We start from the raw sequence: 16761 nt of genomic DNA, 5'->3' as shown, positions 1-16761 counted from the left end.
GTTGAGCAGTAACCATTGGCGAGACTGGAATGTGGTTGAAAGCTGGGTAAATCTAATAGGTGGGCCTTTAAATAAAACCATCTTGTCAAGTTGCCCACAGTCGAGAATTAATTTTAGTCGGATACGAGATCTTCGCAAGACGAAAATGAACTCTTTCTATCTCGTATATCTGGGGAAGGCGTCGCTGCAGCTCAGCCTTCGAACAGCACTGGAGCGAAGCCGGAAGTGCTCGGGGGTTTGTGCTCTTGCTCTAGCAGACTATCGCTCTCCCTCCTCAGACCTCATTGGCAGCGGCACGGTGACGTAGTAGCCCAAGCACAGACGTTTTGGAGCTTTAACAGAGTTTAGACAAGGTTCCCCGGTTGACCTTGCTCCTGAGTGGTGACCGTATACTACATAACGTCCAGGGAAAACATGACAACTCCAAGTTTCCCAGTGCCTCCCATGTCCACATTAGGCAGCTCGGGATTCAAGTTATCCAAAGGTAAAGTATTCAAGCTAGCTAATAGCGTGCTAGCATTCGCGTTACTCAAGTGTTGCCGCTCAGCGTAAACTTAACATGTCTGCGACCTGACGTTACTCAGGCGAAGCAACAAGCAACCTTAGACGTGTGTATGGGTTTCAGCTCGGTTATATGAAGATTACTTGACTGACTGAATGGATCTTAACATGATAATTTCTCTAGGAAAGGAAGTTACTTATTTACTGCAATGTCAATAACATGTCCATAGCTGGCTAACAGCCATGTAGCTAGATAACTGGAGTGACCGGTCAGACAGCCACATGTGTTTCCAACTTTGGATGGTCGCTCAGATAGTTTTGGCTTGAAAGATGAGGCCATAGTTGGAGGCGATACTACCACTCATAGCTGTAATGTTAATTTCTGTGTGTCAGTGCTCCGAGCCGCTGTAGCGTTGCAGCTAATCACTGAACCTGCTGATCCACACCGACAGCAGGGCCCCTGTTCCTCTTGTCTAACGCCTCTACATCATGTGATGCTCAGTAGACCTGGATAATCCTCATCACTGCCCTACAGAAATGTTCAGTTTCAAAGCTCAAAATCGAAAGCCACTGCAGCCAACTGCAAGTTTTCAGAACTCTGTGTCCAGCAGACATGCCCTGTTTATTGGACATCCTGCCTTCAAAGAGCCTCTGATGATGCAACACAGGGAGGCTCTTTTAAGAGAAGTCTATTTTGGGTCCTGGATGTCAAACAAGACAAAAGTGTGTGGCATCAAAAACCTCAAAGCATTCTCAACGATTGGATTGCCATGATGCCATGTAATGATTTGTGACTTTGGATATTTCCTTTATAGTGACAGAATTGTCTGAAGCCTGAAGTACTGCAAATTTGACTCCCATTGAGACAAGGAGCTCTGACCAAGAGAAACTTACAGAACACAGTAGTTTAACATTACAAAGTTCACATTCAAATCAGCCTTCATGGGCAGTTGGGTACCAAAGACCCCTGCGTGGCAGTCATATACATATGCTCTATGTAATGGCTAGTAAATCAGGTGTAATTTACACCCTGTTTGTGCCCCCTAATGTTCAATTATTATTGACACTGTCATGGAGCTGTTGAGTAATCTGTGGTTATTTTGGAGGGCGTAGTTGATGTTGACATTGGATTGAGCTGCATCAAACTGGGTGGTGTTTCTAATATTTGACCCCACACAGTCTGTGGTACCCAAGAAAACCCTGGCTACCGACTGGCTTATTTGTGAACCCTGCATCAAGCAGACAGCTGTGTTAAATTGTTTAATGACTTCTGTTTCTCTCTTTCCAGAGCATCTAGTGGTAGCGGTGCCGGTGGCGGTGTTTGCAGCGGCCGGAGGGTTCCTAGTCGGCCAGTACCTGAGCAGGCGGGGCTGTAAAAAGGGCCAGGTGAACTCATCCATCAGTAAAGACAGTCCCAAAGTGGTCCACAGCTTCGACATGGAGGACATTGGCACCAAGGCTGTATACTGCCGCTGCTGGAAGTCAAAGAAGGTCAGGCTGCTGCTTCAGGGGCCCTCATAGCATAGCGTTTGAGTAACTTGACACTCTGAGCTAGCTAATCAACTTAACTCTCATCTCCACAGTTAAAGCTCCTGTTTCTGTTTGTGTGCTCAGACTGTCACACATGCTGCACTTCTCGTCACATCCCAGTCAGTTGTTTTATCTTTGACTGCAAATGTGAATCTTGAGCTTTAAGGCCCCTTTTAACCTGTAGGGCTCTCTAATCATATCAGAGGACACACTGAGAAGCAGGCTGTCATTAGTGCTGAATGAAGCACTGTGTGGGAGTAAATTAAACACTTGTTGACACTGCCCTCGGCTTTAGTAAGAGTGTGTATTTAACTGAGAGGGCAGCTATCATTCTGTGAAAGGGTTAATGTTTTAAATGAGGGACCTCTTACTGAAATAGATGTACCTGAAGTCTTCTAGAGAGAGAGACGAGACTTCTGAGTCAACACCATTCACAGTTTACCTTATTACCTAAGAATAGAACACAAATGAAGATCAGCATTACATTGCATTTACAAAGTTTTGATCATTTATAAGCACACAGGATTAGGAGACGTGACATGACCTATTAGTATATTTCATGTTAATATGATGTAGTGATGGACAGATTATGCCTGACCGAATCTTGGGGCTTTCTTTCCATTTGTGCTGAACAAGATATGAAGTGCAAAGCTCAAAGCTCAGCAAACACAGTGACATCTTGTGGCTTGTGAAATCTATCGCAGTCCCCTATCCATAGTTTTGTAGTGCTGTGTGAATTAGCATTAAAACTGGTGATTTGTTTTTTGACAGAAGTGCTGCATTAAATATAGGTATTGTTGTGAAGCATGTTATAGGAAAATAACTAAGCACTTTCCAAAAATCCTAAATATAAAGTATTTTTGCTGACACTAAACATTCCAAGGGCACTATAAAGTTTTGGTGAAGTATTCATTATTAACAATATTAATGAGGTAATAAAACAAAGTCAGGAATATTTATTTTTTCCATAACTGATAAACAAGCTGTTCTCAGAGGAAAATAAGGTCCCAGAACACTGTTTGAAACCAGAAAGGTGGCAGGGTCCGCCACATATAAACAACATACAAACAAAAAAAACGTATGAAATTGTAATTTAAAGGTTAGTTTGTTTGTCAGCTTATTCAGTCATGACAATGAAGAGTTTTTTCATTCTGTTTCTTTAGGGATAAAAAATTGGATAAATGAAGATCTCTCTGTCTTGATGAAAATATCTCTTTTTAATTTACTTTTATTGATGTTGTTTGTTCCCAGCTGTCATGATTTAAAACTTTATTGTTGATATTTACGTGACACCTAATCAGAAGCCATATGACATGACCAGAAATGGATATTTAATAAAGTAGAAATGTTTGCAGATTTATGTCTCTCTAATGTCCGTCATCATATTTCTTAATTATTCTCCTCTGTCCTTATCCCACTGATGTGCCAGCCGCATGGTGTAGCAGTAACAACTTCTACCACTGTCAGACTAACTGAATGAAGTGCTTCCAAAGCGTCAGTGGTATTACAGGGTTCAGACGTTATCTGTCACATGATATTTTTCATCCCACACAAGCTCCAGCACAATGAACCGGAGCGCTTCACAGAAGTGAAACAAGCCTCGGTATCATCCGCCCATCTCTGTCATGATCATAACGACTAAAGCCCGAGTGTAATAGAGCTAACCAAACCTGATCAAAATGATCTTACGTACCTTTGTCTCTGTGTCACAGTTTCCCTTGTGACTACAGGGAAGTGAATCATGATTGGCTGACAGTATTCAATCATATCTTAAGTACAAAGGGCGTACACTTGATAAGAGCGACTCCTGTTTACCTCTAACACTCTGTTTTCTCCTTCCAGTTCCCTTACTGCGACGGGGCCCACACCAAACACAACGAGGAGACCGGGGACAACGTCGGACCGCTCATTGTCAAAAAGAGGGATGCTTAAAGCCCACTGATCCGAGAACTCGGCCCTCTCTTGACTTGTCATGCGCCCGGCCCCAGTTCATCTGATCTTATATCATCATTGCAGTTACTTTACATGACACAATTAAAACAGACAGTGGATATTCTCCAGAGCCCAAGAATAAAATTCAGAAAGTGTTTGAAAAAAAAAAAAACATGGATGAATTTAGATTTTACACATTCCACACTGTGACTTTAAATCAAAGGTCATTCGAGGACAGATAAGGAAGGGACTTTGACAGTCAGCACAGTCAGACATGGAGGTGCTCTGACAGCATTCTGACCTGCTTAAATCAGTGAGTTTGGTGACAGAAGTGAAGTATTTCATTATGAAGCGATTGTACCTTCTCGTCTGGTGTCACCTTTCCATGTTAAGTCCTCGAGGTGTGGACCAGGTGATGGTCATAATGAAGTGGCAGCTCTTTGCCTCAGTCAGTCCAAAATTTCCTTATAAATTCAACAAAAGCCTTATAATAAATCTACAGCCATCGACACACACAACCCATATGAATGTTATGCGTTATGATTTTTTTCTTTTATTTTTTTTTGTTGCACAGAGCCTCTTATTCAGAGGACATAGATGTTTGGCTTAAGGAAATAATCTCCATTCTTTGGAAGTGTTGAAACACTATCTGCTGTTTGTAACCAGTTCCAGTCTGCTTTCTGAGAAGAACTTGTATTTAATCTGTAAAGTGTTCAAATGTTTAAATTCTGCTTATGAATGATCCATTTTGCTTTTTGTTAGATTTATTTTCTACTGGCTGCGGTGCGTCTGACTTGATGATTCATTGTTCTGTATATTGTGAATAAAACGTGTTGAGTGATCTGACACGTCGGCTCCGCATGTTGATTTATGTGAGGCCTCTCTTGCCGCGGGAGCCAGGGGCCAAACTCTACATTTGTTTGTGTTCTTAACCACAGGATCAAATGTACTCACCTCTGTCAGCAGCCAGGCAGAGATGTGTGTTTATGGATTAACAGTGGACAGAGGTAATGAGTAAACAGCCCTGTGTGGTGACTGCAGTGGGACCTGTGTGTGTGTGTGTGTGTGTGTGTGTGTGTGGCTGCAGGTGCGGGGGGCTGCCGTGCTGCAGTGTCCACCAGCACCAGTGGCCATTTTAAGATGTGGCAGTATTAGCGGTGACCGCTAGAAGACGCTGTGTTTACACGGATAGTCCTGGCCAGACAGTGTACGCGAGTACGGTGGGCCCCTGCTCCCATAGTGACACACGCACAAATGCACGCACACACACATAGACACGCACGAGGTATCTGGCTGCGTGCCAGATGCAACGGAGGACTCTCACAAGAGGTGGAGTGGACTCCACCGTCCCTGTGAGGAGTCACCTTTAACAGACAGCTCAGCGGTGAGCTCACACACAGGGCCGACATCTCTGCCCAGAGCACATGTTTACGTTGTACGTGCTCCAGTGCGACAACAACGTTAGCATGTAGGCTAATCATGCTAAACAAGCTAACATGCTCTGACAGCTAATTGGCTGGACTCAGTTTTATATGAGCGAGTGTGTTTGGTGAGGTGGTGATATCTCAAAAAATATTTATTCCATAATCAATTTGTCATCAGTTTAAATGTGTGTTTTGAATTGTTGGCAGCTTTAAAATGCCCAGAAGCCACATTTTGACTTGAACTGTCCTTATGTAGCAAAGACAGTGTAGGTGTGATGGTATATGACACAGGTGTGGATAAATCTGTTAGTAAGCCTAATTATGTTCATGTTATTACCATTAGCCTAATTAAGACTAATAAGTGTTTCCGTCTGTAATAGTTGTTTTTATGTTTTTTGTCCCCCGCGACCCTGCAGAGGATTAAGCGGCGTACATAGAATATGTACAGATGATGGATGGATGGATGGATGTTTTTTGTCATAAGATAATCTATTCTAGTATTTTATAACATCACCTGCCCTGGTGAAAAGCAGCCTTTTGGCACATTTTCATCATTTTGGTGTGTATGAACGTGTGTTTTCTTTAATTAAACCAACAGATAAAGCAAATATTCCCCTCTAAATGTATAAACTCATCATCACTCATTTCACAGTAAATAATTATTTTTTTAAAAACATAGCCCAAAGCTAACATGCCTGACTGTAATATAAGCATATAAGCAATAATTGACGTCCTCGTCCCCTAACAAAAACAAAATAAGTATTTAACATATACCCAATATGAATAGGTGCTGTCACATAAACACACACGCATATATATATATATATATATATATATATATATATATATATATATATATATATATATATATATATATATATAGTCTTTTTTTGGTCTTGGTGATGATGTTGTGAACAGACTCACAGACAGTCGGATGAATGGGAGCGGTGGATTTTAATACAGGGTTTATTTTGTCATCCAACACTGACAGCTGTCCGTGTGTTGCTCTCTTCCTGTGGATATTATGGGGTCGCTCTGTCCACGGTCTCGGCTGCAGTCAGAGTCCACTTCGCATTTTGAGCGACGCCCCCAAATTCCGTGCAGAGTGTTTGCAGACCCTCCGGGACGGAGAGGTGGAGGAGGAATCGGCAGCTCCGCCGTCCATATACACTACAATCACCACGCCATTAGTTCATGACTTCATCATATTTTTGACAGGAGAGTTTGGACCGTATTTAGAAGGTAAGGGAAGACGTTTTACTCATACTTCCTGTTGATTTCCGCGGTTTTGTTTCTGTCGCCTTTTCCTGCGCGCGGCGCCGTGTCGCAGCGACCACTCGGACTGTGGTCAGCTCGCCGTGGCGTCGGTCGAGCACCGTCTTCTTAGGTAACGTTAATTACGGTAAAATGATCGATCGGGTTTCCCGATCGACCCATCGATGGGTTTACACACTCGTCCTGTACCAACATATATGTCCCGTGTTTAATCACTGGAGTAGTTTTCTACAAATGTGGACACGGAATATAGCCTGGTCTTTTTTTATCCACGGCAACCGCATCGTTGCGCACCTCGCTCCTCGTCGTCGATACCAGACAAAAGACAGCCTGTTTTTTTACCGTCCTCTATATAGTCTTTCTCTGTGGAGCTTAAGCTTTGGCTGGCACACATAACAGCAGTCGTCAAAATGTATTTGAAAAGCGCGCTCCACATTTGACCTGCGCATATGCGCATATCTTTGCATATTGTTGTCGCTCTGTTATTGATTGCATTGATATACCGTGAAATTCTTAAAGGGATACTGCCTCCTGTATGCGGAAATCACTGGCAAGCCATGTAGTCAGCCAGATACATGGCTCTGTTGATGTATTTTCAGGCAGTCTTATTTCCACATCTTAGACATTTATGTTATATTTGTCTTTACTCACAGATTCTCCACACTCTGATTCTCTGGCACTGTTCAGAGACTATGGATGAGAGATATCTCCCAGTCTCATGTTTACTCTCTTTCTGTATTCGTCTCTCCAACATTTCTATTCTTAACCTTCCTCTCTTCATCCCCTATTCATTTCTAGCTCTCCAGGACTCTGAGGCTGCTGCAGAGAATGGGAATAGGGACACAGGCCAAGGCTTGCCATTTTGGCTGAAGTAACAGCAGGACGGTTGTCAACCCCGCATAGGCTTCAATCCCCTTCTCCCTCACCTCTCCTCCCACACACACACACACACACACACACACACACACACAGACAAGGACAGACCCCCACACACAGCCATTGCTATGTCCACCGCCGTAGACATCGCTGGCCCTTCCTCCCCAGATCAGGCCCACAGCAGCGCTAAAATCCCCAATGAGCCACTGAGGCCCAGCCTTAAGCGCTCCAACCACCCCTACAGCCTCTCCCATTACATCTCCACCCCTTCCCCGGCCGTGGACGTCAAAGGCCTGATCCAGCCCTCCCCGACCCAGCAGCGGGCCGCTCAGCCTGCACACACTAAGCCTCGCCGGGCCCCTTCCTGGCCCGACATGTGGGAGTCACCCAGCGGGCTCCACCTGGCCCACGCCGCAGAGCTGCTGATGCGCGCCGGGCTGCTGGCTCTGACCCCCGCCACCACAGAGCAGGCCGGCCTGGGTGCACAGAGCAGCCAGCCGGCTAAAAGGGAGGCTGCGGAAGCGAAGGGGGGGAAGGGAGATGGGGAGGGAGGTGGATCCGGGCCTGAGGAGGAGGAAGAGGACTCCTCTGGATGTGGCACTGACTTCCAACCCTTCCTAGGTGCCTGGTTCCCCTTCAGCCCCGCTCTGTTCCCCCTGGCAGGCTTCCAGATGGGGGGAGGCCACTGGAGGAGCGCGGCCATGGGAGCTGAGGGCATCGAGGGGCTGGTGGCCGAGGGCTACTCTCCTGGCTCTCTGGGCGGGGGCGGTGGAGGGAGAAGGAAGAGGAAGAGGTGCGGGGAGTGCGTACCTTGTCGGCGTCAGACGAACTGCGAACAGTGCAGCAGCTGCCGCAATCGCAAGAGAGGACACCAGATCTGTAAATACAGGAAGTGCGAGGAGCTGAAGAGGAAGCCGGGAGGTCCGGGGTTTGAGAGCAGGGTGTCTGGGTTTGATCTAAGGGGCTCCGACTTTACTTTGGGTCTGGCACAGGAGAGAAGCAACGGCGCCTTGGAAGGATAGTAATGTATTTGTTGGCAGCATTTGTCAAGAGGATCCTGGTTGGATGATTGTTGAGGAGCTGCAGTTGAATGAATACACACAGGACACCATGTTAACTCGCTGGGACTGTGGTTCAAAGATCATCCGATCTTGTGTTTAGCGAGGGGCTGCAGCTCCGTTTAAGAATGTCCACACTCGTTCCCATCCTTTCTTTTGACAATCAGTGAATTGGAGAGGAGAGAAAGAAGGATACCAATGTGTCAATATTTAGATGACGACAAAAATGCTGTAAATAGACTGTAAATATCTGGAAAACATTATGTCTTTTTTTACATCCCTTTCCAGTTTGGATGTATTGTGTTTCAACATGAAAAGGAGCCAAATGTTTTGTTTCTTATGGGGAGTTTTGTTTTTGTTGTTCTGACGTCACTGCATCACTAAGAAATGAATGAGTTCAGCCTAGGCTAAATTATTTCATGTGCAACTTGTACTGTATAGCTCTGTTTGCCCTTTTGAAATAAAAGAAATTGGCCATGTGCACTTGTCTACAGGCTGGGTTTATACTACGCATGTGTGTGTGTGTGTGAGAGAGAGAGAGCGCTCATTTAATTGGGTGTGTGTGTCTATTAGCCCTTGTGTTTTCTGGTTGTACACACGCACACGTGTGTGTTTGTGTGCGTGTGTCTGTGAGGTTGTGTGGATTATGAGTCACCTAATGGTGTGGCTGAGAGCCTTATCGCAACCCCACAGACACACACACACAAACACACCTACACGCCGCCTTGGCAAGTCCAGCTCATGCACTCGTACACACCTAACCTGACATGCACACACAATCACAAACACCCTCTCCTCTTTTCACCAACTGACGCAATTTCCCTTTTTATTCACAAGTATAGATCCTACACACACACAGACACACTCACTCACACACGTTATAAACAAAATACACAGCCAGCTGGACTGAGGCTACAGGGTGGGTTTTTGCTTGTTGCCGTAACGATGGCTGATGTGATAAGACCTTCTTCCTCGGCGCCACACTCCAGGGGACCGCAGGGAAGACGTAACCATGGCAACGGCCGGCCCGAGGTGTCACGCTATAATTGGGCCACGGCTGCACTTCCTGTGTGCCTTCAGTCAGGGGGATCGCAGAGGGACTGTTTGTGTGTGTGTGTGTGTGCGTGCGTGCGTGTGCATCTGTGGGGGTGTGGGGGTTGTGTGTGCGTGTGTTTGTGCATCTGTGTGTGTGTGTGTCTGTGTGCGTGTTTGTCAGGCAATGGAGAGAGAGAGAGAGAGAGAGAGAGAGAGAGGGAGAAAGCGCAGCACGCCAGCCAACGCAGGACACTGCCAACTCATGGAGAAAAGCAGTGAGCTCCAACATCATGCTAGTGCAACGCTCCCACTGAATGAGAAACACACAGTCTTTTAGTTTAAGTCCACAGTCTAGTGTTTCTTCATCTCCCACACAAAGGGGGAATTTCAAATTCTTGGATCTGCAGCTTTTTTTTCCTCTCTCCCCCCTCCACCCTCTCTCTTCGGTGCCTTTCTAGTGATTTGGAGCTTAATCCCCCCTCCCTGTTCTCGTCACGCATGCACACACACACACACACACACACACACACACACACACACACACACACACACACACACACACCGGAAATCTGTGTCACCCGCTGCCCAGCAGGTCCAGTGACTCCCTGAACGCCTGCAGTCTGGCTCCACTGGCCTGCAAGATGGCAGGAGAGAAAGGGAGGAGGAGGGGGGCAGGAGGGGGGATTGAACGGAGGACAGAGAAGAGGAGGAGGAAGAGGAGGACGGGGGTGGGGAGGGCTGAGAGAGAGTTGGGGGAGTGGGGGGAGGAGGCGGCGGCGGGGTGGGGGGTGGAAAGCGGATCTAGGGAGAGGGTGAAGGAGGAGGGGGGGGAATGAGATGTGGTGAAGGGCAGAGAGGGAGGAGAGGGGGGTGTAAAGGGGGTAAGAGAGAGTGGGTGAAACTGGGAGAGATGAAAAGCAGGCCACAGGGGGAGAGAAAAGAGAAAAAGAGAGATATGTAGGGAGGAGGACGGGGAGATGGACAGCAGGGGATGAAGATAACGCGGGCCAAACAAAGAGAGGAGGATAGATGAGTGCGAGATCCGGGAGCGAGCTGGACTGATGGAGGCCGAGTGAAATGCAGCGAGACGGGGACGCAGGGAGATGGGGGTTAATGACGGATGCATTGTCCAGATAGCCGGTGTGTGCCGTCACAGACCCCCGTGGCGCTTACATATGTTAGCACCAGCGGCCCTGCCCACTCTGGAGAAAAACTCCTCTCACGCACACTGCAGTGGAACAACCTGCCAGCCCAAGGCAACCTGCACTGGAGCTGGGCGGACCCTCACTCACGAGCCAGACCTTTGAAATTTTGGCCACTGCGTCTGCTTGGAGACACTGTGTCTCATTGTGAATTTTTTTTTTCTTTTCTTCCCCCATTGGCCGTATCCCCAGTGTTAGAAAATGTGTAACAGCTTTGCAGAAACAGCATCTTTCTGAGCGCGCTCCTCATTACGCCTCTGTTATCCATTTGTGTTCACTTTCGTACACACGGAAAACAAGTCCCAAACACAAACACAATGGCTTCTTACATCCCTGAAAAGCTCAGGATCATCTGCCCTCAGGTTATATTTTGGTGACACCAGGGGTCAAAGGGGACTCTTGACCTTTGACCCTTAAAGCTGTGAAAGGTGGATTCCGAGTAGGCCAGCTTCTATAAACAGCACCACGTCTCACTTACCCTACATATGAAAAACAAAGCACAACAACTGTTAAATAGCTTTCAAATTAAACATCTAACTTGCATATTTCAGTCCTCGTGACAATAAAAAGGTGCTTCTCTATGTTTCTTTCAGTGGAAATGCAAACATATTCATAAAATCAGACACAAAAAATGAGCTCAGGAAACCTGCAGACGTTTGGATCCTTAGGCTGTTTCACATGGTGTTCGTTTCAGAGGTAATGTGTACACAAAATTCTGTTAATCTTTAGCTTGCTGCTGATTTTTTTTTTTCTTTTTAAAAAGGCATAGCAGTTCCAGGAAGTTAGGCTGACGCGCGGTGATAAAGTCTGCCTGGCGTCTATTCAAGCTACCTCATGATGTGGGATTGATGTTGAGTTTCTCGTGAATCTCACCTTTTAACCAGAGCTGCGCAGCATCATGAGCGCAGCTGTAATGTTATACATCAGGCTGTAACTTAGATTCATAATTTATTGCCTAAATTATTCATGAACAAAGTAAATGACAATCAATGGTATTGAACTGCAGCAGTGACTCACTACTTGAGAAATGTCAAAACCTATTCATTTGCCTTAGAATTTCAAAAACATCCAAAAAGCAGCTGTAATGAAAGTATATCCTGATTCATAATGCAGGCTACAGAGAAAAGCATCAATACATCAGTTATACATGTCAATACAGAGACCATATTCACGTGGCAGCCATTTTCCTCGGACATCACGCTCAGGGTGGGAAGCTCAAACATCCTACTGTTGTGATCCAACTTGCAAGTCAGATAATTGTAAGAAGTATCATAAATCATCACCATCTCACCACTGCCTGATTGACCGGCTGCTGAAAAGACAATGAAAAGTGACAGTGGGTCATATTTCAAGTCAAAACAATGTATTTAATAATCCACCAGCTAACGTTAGAGAACAGCTCACGTAGCAGTCATTGCCACTTAAAGCAACTCAATGCTAAAGCTATTAGGATGCTAATGGGTGTGTGAACATTACAGAGAAATATGCGTTCCAGTGAGCATAATGTCACATAACATTACTGACTGAAACCATTTTTTAGGATCGGGTTTGAAGACAGCAAGACCGTTTAAATTACATTGCAGCTTGACCATTTTTAATCTAGTGTGTTTCACATCTAGGCTTAAATAAATGTGTCCAAGATGTGGACTGATGTTTCAGAATGAATGAATTCCTTTAATATTGTATGCTAATAACATTAGCTAGGAAGTGGTTCAACACTAATGTTAGCTGTTGTCTAACAGTAGCTAAGAATGTTTTTTTATCTTGAAATATTTCCATTATGCCCCTCTAGATTTTTGTATCCATTGTCGATTCAGTAGCTGCTCAATCAGAAAGCTGTGAAATGATGACAAGTTTGTCAGATTCCCAACATTTATAAGACTAGCGACCTGGAACTCAGTAGTACAACATTTGAGTCAGAGGAAAATGGCTGCCATGTGAGTTTGGTCTGTAGGTCTTTAGTTTTATGTAAACAAGGCTAAGAGTCTACAGCAATGCTAGTAGCTATGTGAGGCTGTATTTAGACACATCAGAGCTAAGCGCTAATGTCAACATGCTAACATGCTCATGATGACAATGTGACATCCTGATGCTAAACAACCATGATGTTTACCATGTCCACCATCTTAGTTTACAGTTTTAGCATGCTAATCATGCCAAAGTCACACTAAACAGAGGCATTTCCAACAAACTCAGACTTTGGTGTCTCAGGATGAGTTATGTCAAGCTTGAGGAAATAAGCCTGATGGTCAAAAGACTAGATGTTTAACAGAGAGTCAGCAGTACAAAGTAGAAGCATGGTTTTTGAAAAACATGGGCAATATTCACAATCAGGGCCTGTCTCAGCAATGCTTCTTAGTGCATCATGGGAAATGTAGGATTGGATGGTGACCCATGCTCAGCACTACAAATCAGAGTGTCTCAGTTTGTGCTTCTATTTTGAGCGTCATTATTTGTTGTTGATCACACAGTAAAAATACACTTAAAGGGGCAGTTCGCTCCAAAATCAATACCTGTTGTGCTTATCTGTCCATTTAGTTTGTTTTGGTGTGAGACGCTGCATTTTGAAGATATGGACTGTAGAGGTGTTTGGTTTCTCTGGAACATAATGGAACTAGAAGGCACTCAGCTTGTGGTGCTCAAAGCTAAATTGACTTTCAATGTCTTCTTCCTGAAATAATGATCCGGTTCCTCAAGATAATCAGCAGATTTTGTTGTGAGCGGTTTTGTGTTGGCCTTGGCTAACTAAGCTAGCTAATGTTAGAGCTCAGCTGAGGAGGTTGCCATAAATGTTTACATCCTGTGCTGTCACAAGCACAAGTCTCTCATTCATATCTCTAAGACACAATAACTCATACTAAAACATCCTAGAAGGATAAATTGCACTACAGATAATAGGGAAACATAGATAAAAATGACATAAAACATTACAAATTTCTATTAAAATCAAGTGTTGTTTGTTTGTGAGGTCAGGTTTCAAACACATTTTGCATGCAGAGTAGGCTGTGTAATTGTTAATATTGCTTTTTATGTCCAGAAGTTGAACTTTCACTAAACTCTGTGCACTTGCCAAGTACACAATCACTGATTTGAATATAATGTTCACATTAACAGTTAAACACTTTAAACTGTTTACCTCTTTACATTACACATTAACTCCCCAACATGGAGGTCACAAATTACAGGACCATTGTCCTTCTAGTGCCAAATGTAATGATACCTTCACCACTGTGGTGTTATTGTGTAGCTCTTCTTCGTTCAGAAAACAAGATTTGCTTTACTGGTCTCAGACATACAGGATCTAATCCTTGATGCAATCTTTGCGGTTTACTATGTTACAGGCTCTTTGTCAACACAAAGATGACGAACTGAAGTGCCTCTCATGTCCTAATTTCTCCTCTCAGGCTGGACAGATAAACAGGAACACCCGTCGCCTGTGTGTAGACAGAGACATTACAAAGCAACAACATGCACTTTCTGCTGGGACAAAGACGACTGGACTCCTACAATGCTTTGCTGGGAAACCCAACACTGTCCTACTATATATAGCGGGGCTTTTCACACTGTGCATGACTGCTCGTGTCAAGTCACATGACTCAAGATATATGGGTGGACAGACACACGCACGCTCGCCCCTCAGAAGCACACACACACACTGACGCTGCCGGTGTGGAGGCGGCGAGGGAATAAGAAGAACTTTATTGAGTTGGCTCTGACGTGTTGCTTCCCCGTGACCTGACTCCCATTTTCTCTGTCTCCCCGAGCGTCTGGCCCTCTGTCTCAGTCTAAACCACATGCTAATCAGCTTTCTGTGCCCGTGTGTTTGATCTCTGATGGGCTGTTTTCTGACGCATCCCACTGAATAGATAATCGTTGTGTAAGTGACCACCATCAACAAGTTCTCTGTGTGCCCTCCCCCTATCAGTGATCCCCCTACCCCCCACCCCCATACCGAGTGCCTGCTATAACCATATGAACAGACACAGCTGGGGAAGATGCGAAAAAACACAATCAATTCAGTCTTTCAGTTGCGTCAACTTGTTCTATTTATACCAACAGGCTATAAACTCATTAGGAGGCAAATTCAAATACATACAGAGGGCAGCATAAAAAGTCAGCAGGAGCAGAGTTTTAGCAGCAGGCAATTAGTGACCAAGTAACGACAATACGTGACCCAACAGGTAGGTAGTGACTGCAGCTCACACACTCCAAGCCTTAAAAATTAAGTGCTGTTTGCATAGCTAATGTAAACACATGATTTGACAAGAATGACTCAGCATTTTCCTTTTCTAACATCTGATGTCCCTCCAGATCTACAGTGCAGCCCGTTCGTCCAGGTACACCCTTTTATTTCTGTCAGGTTTGTACTCCAGGACACTAGAATCTAAATTAAACAATAGCCATGAGGTTAAAGTGCTGACTCAGTGCTGTGGGAGTGTGTGAGGGTGTTCGCATCCTCGCTGGCTGACCAGCACTGGAGCTCTTTTTAACACACAGTCCCCCCAAGCTTCATGACAATGCAGCACAGTCATCCTAAACAGGTTTTAAGGGCCAAAAAAGTGTGACTTTCCTGCCAAGCCAAGTCTGTCACCTGACCGTGTCCTGTCAACTGACCTCAGTCCAGCTGATCATGTGTTCAGCTCAAGACTGGCCCGAAGGCAAGAAGCCCCCGACGCAAGCAGCAAGTGAAGATGTTAACAATGGAAGCGTTTGTTGATCTGTGAGTGTCAGAGAATCCAGGGAATGAATGCAAAGGATGTGCAAACAAATACTACATATGATGTTGGACAACAAAAAAAAAGTCTCATTACAGGGTCCACACACTTTGTTTCCAGAGCTTTCAGTCCTTTATTTTAGAATCAGCTGTATCAATTGTCATGGAGATGGTGTGGTTTTCATCATGTGACCTGCTCTTTCAGTCACATGATAGCAGCTCTGGACCTTGTGACAGGAATTGTAAATGAGTTGTATTAACCTGCGAGGTCAATTAAATAGCTTTTTGTTAAAGTATCAGCTCACGCAAAAAGTGAGAGAAAATTCTCCTTAACAACTGAGGTTAATGTGGACGCTGAAAAACATAAGATGGATCCATGTAGCTTGTCGTCGGCTGGTGGAGAGCTTAAATTCATGTGAACAGACGTTATGTGCACCCTTTTAAAGGCCAAAATATTCACTGTAGCTGCTAAGATAAAAGCATTAGCATGCTCAATCCTGAGTTACATTTTATGCTCACATCTGCTGTCTGCAGGAGCTTGTCTGCACGTGTAGGGTACAGATATCTTTTTGAATCATTTGTGTGTTCTTGGCTTCAGGAGAGTTAGATTATGCAGGACAAGCTGTATTTTATGCCATTTTATGTTATTTGTTGTTGTTGTTGTTGTTTTTATATGTTTTAAAACAAGTCCCCATCAACTTAAGTTGTTACAAAAATGATCAAATGAATTTTAGTCCTCTAAAATACACTACCCTGACAGTGCTGCCGTGTTGATATTTTGCAGGTGAAGTTTTCTTTTTACCAAGTCCACGTCCTTGTTAAGCATGATGGAATGCTTATTGCTAATTAACACTAAACGCAAAGGATGTATTGGGTCCTAAACTAAAGCGTTGGACCAGAGGGTGTTGCTGTAGCACAAACAAAAGCCAGGGGAAGAACAAAGTCAGTAGGAGTCATCCTCCGGGGATCATGACCGTCGGACCTATATACTCTATGATATACATATAATAGAGAGAGCTAAATTATTTTAGTTCCTGTGTTAACACTCTTATATTAATCAGCCATTTAAGCCTTTCATGAAGGGTGTTATCAGATATTTGGAAGCATTTTGAAACAGTTTAAGCTCGAGAACCAAGTTGCGGACCCCCAAAGCCCTGCTCACAATCCCAGTTGATTTTTCTCTTTGTATCTCTCTGTTATTAAAAGATATGGCA

General features: G+C 44.6%; 2 protein-coding genes across 2 annotated transcripts; both read left to right on the top strand.

The window, feature by feature from the left end:
* The first annotated feature begins 290 nt into the window (after positions 1 to 290).
* On the top strand, positions 291 to 4809 carry zgc:110843 (uncharacterized protein LOC541492 homolog). Its single transcript, XM_037077955.1, has 3 exons — positions 291 to 484; positions 1790 to 1992; positions 3874 to 4809. The coding sequence occupies exons 1-3, from the start codon at positions 415 to 417 to the stop codon at positions 3961 to 3963; spliced, it is 363 nt and encodes a 120-aa protein (XP_036933850.1). The 5' UTR covers positions 291 to 414; the 3' UTR covers positions 3964 to 4809.
* A 426-nt stretch (positions 4810 to 5235) lies between these two features.
* Positions 5236 to 9079, top strand: cxxc5b (CXXC finger protein 5b). The gene is made up of 3 exons (XM_037078033.1): positions 5236 to 5347; positions 6379 to 6629; positions 7461 to 9079. Exon 3 carries the CDS (start codon positions 7667 to 7669, stop codon positions 8558 to 8560), a length of 894 nt encoding a protein of 297 aa, XP_036933928.1. The 5' UTR covers positions 5236 to 5347; positions 6379 to 6629; positions 7461 to 7666; the 3' UTR covers positions 8561 to 9079.
* The last annotated feature ends 7682 nt before the right edge of the window (positions 9080 to 16761 follow it).

The sequence above is a fragment of the Acanthopagrus latus genome, chromosome 18, assembly GCF_904848185.1.
Source record: "Acanthopagrus latus isolate v.2019 chromosome 18, fAcaLat1.1, whole genome shotgun sequence".
Lineage (NCBI taxonomy): Eukaryota > Metazoa > Chordata > Actinopteri > Spariformes > Sparidae > Acanthopagrus > Acanthopagrus latus.
This window is presented reverse-complemented; position numbering and strand designations above follow the sequence as displayed.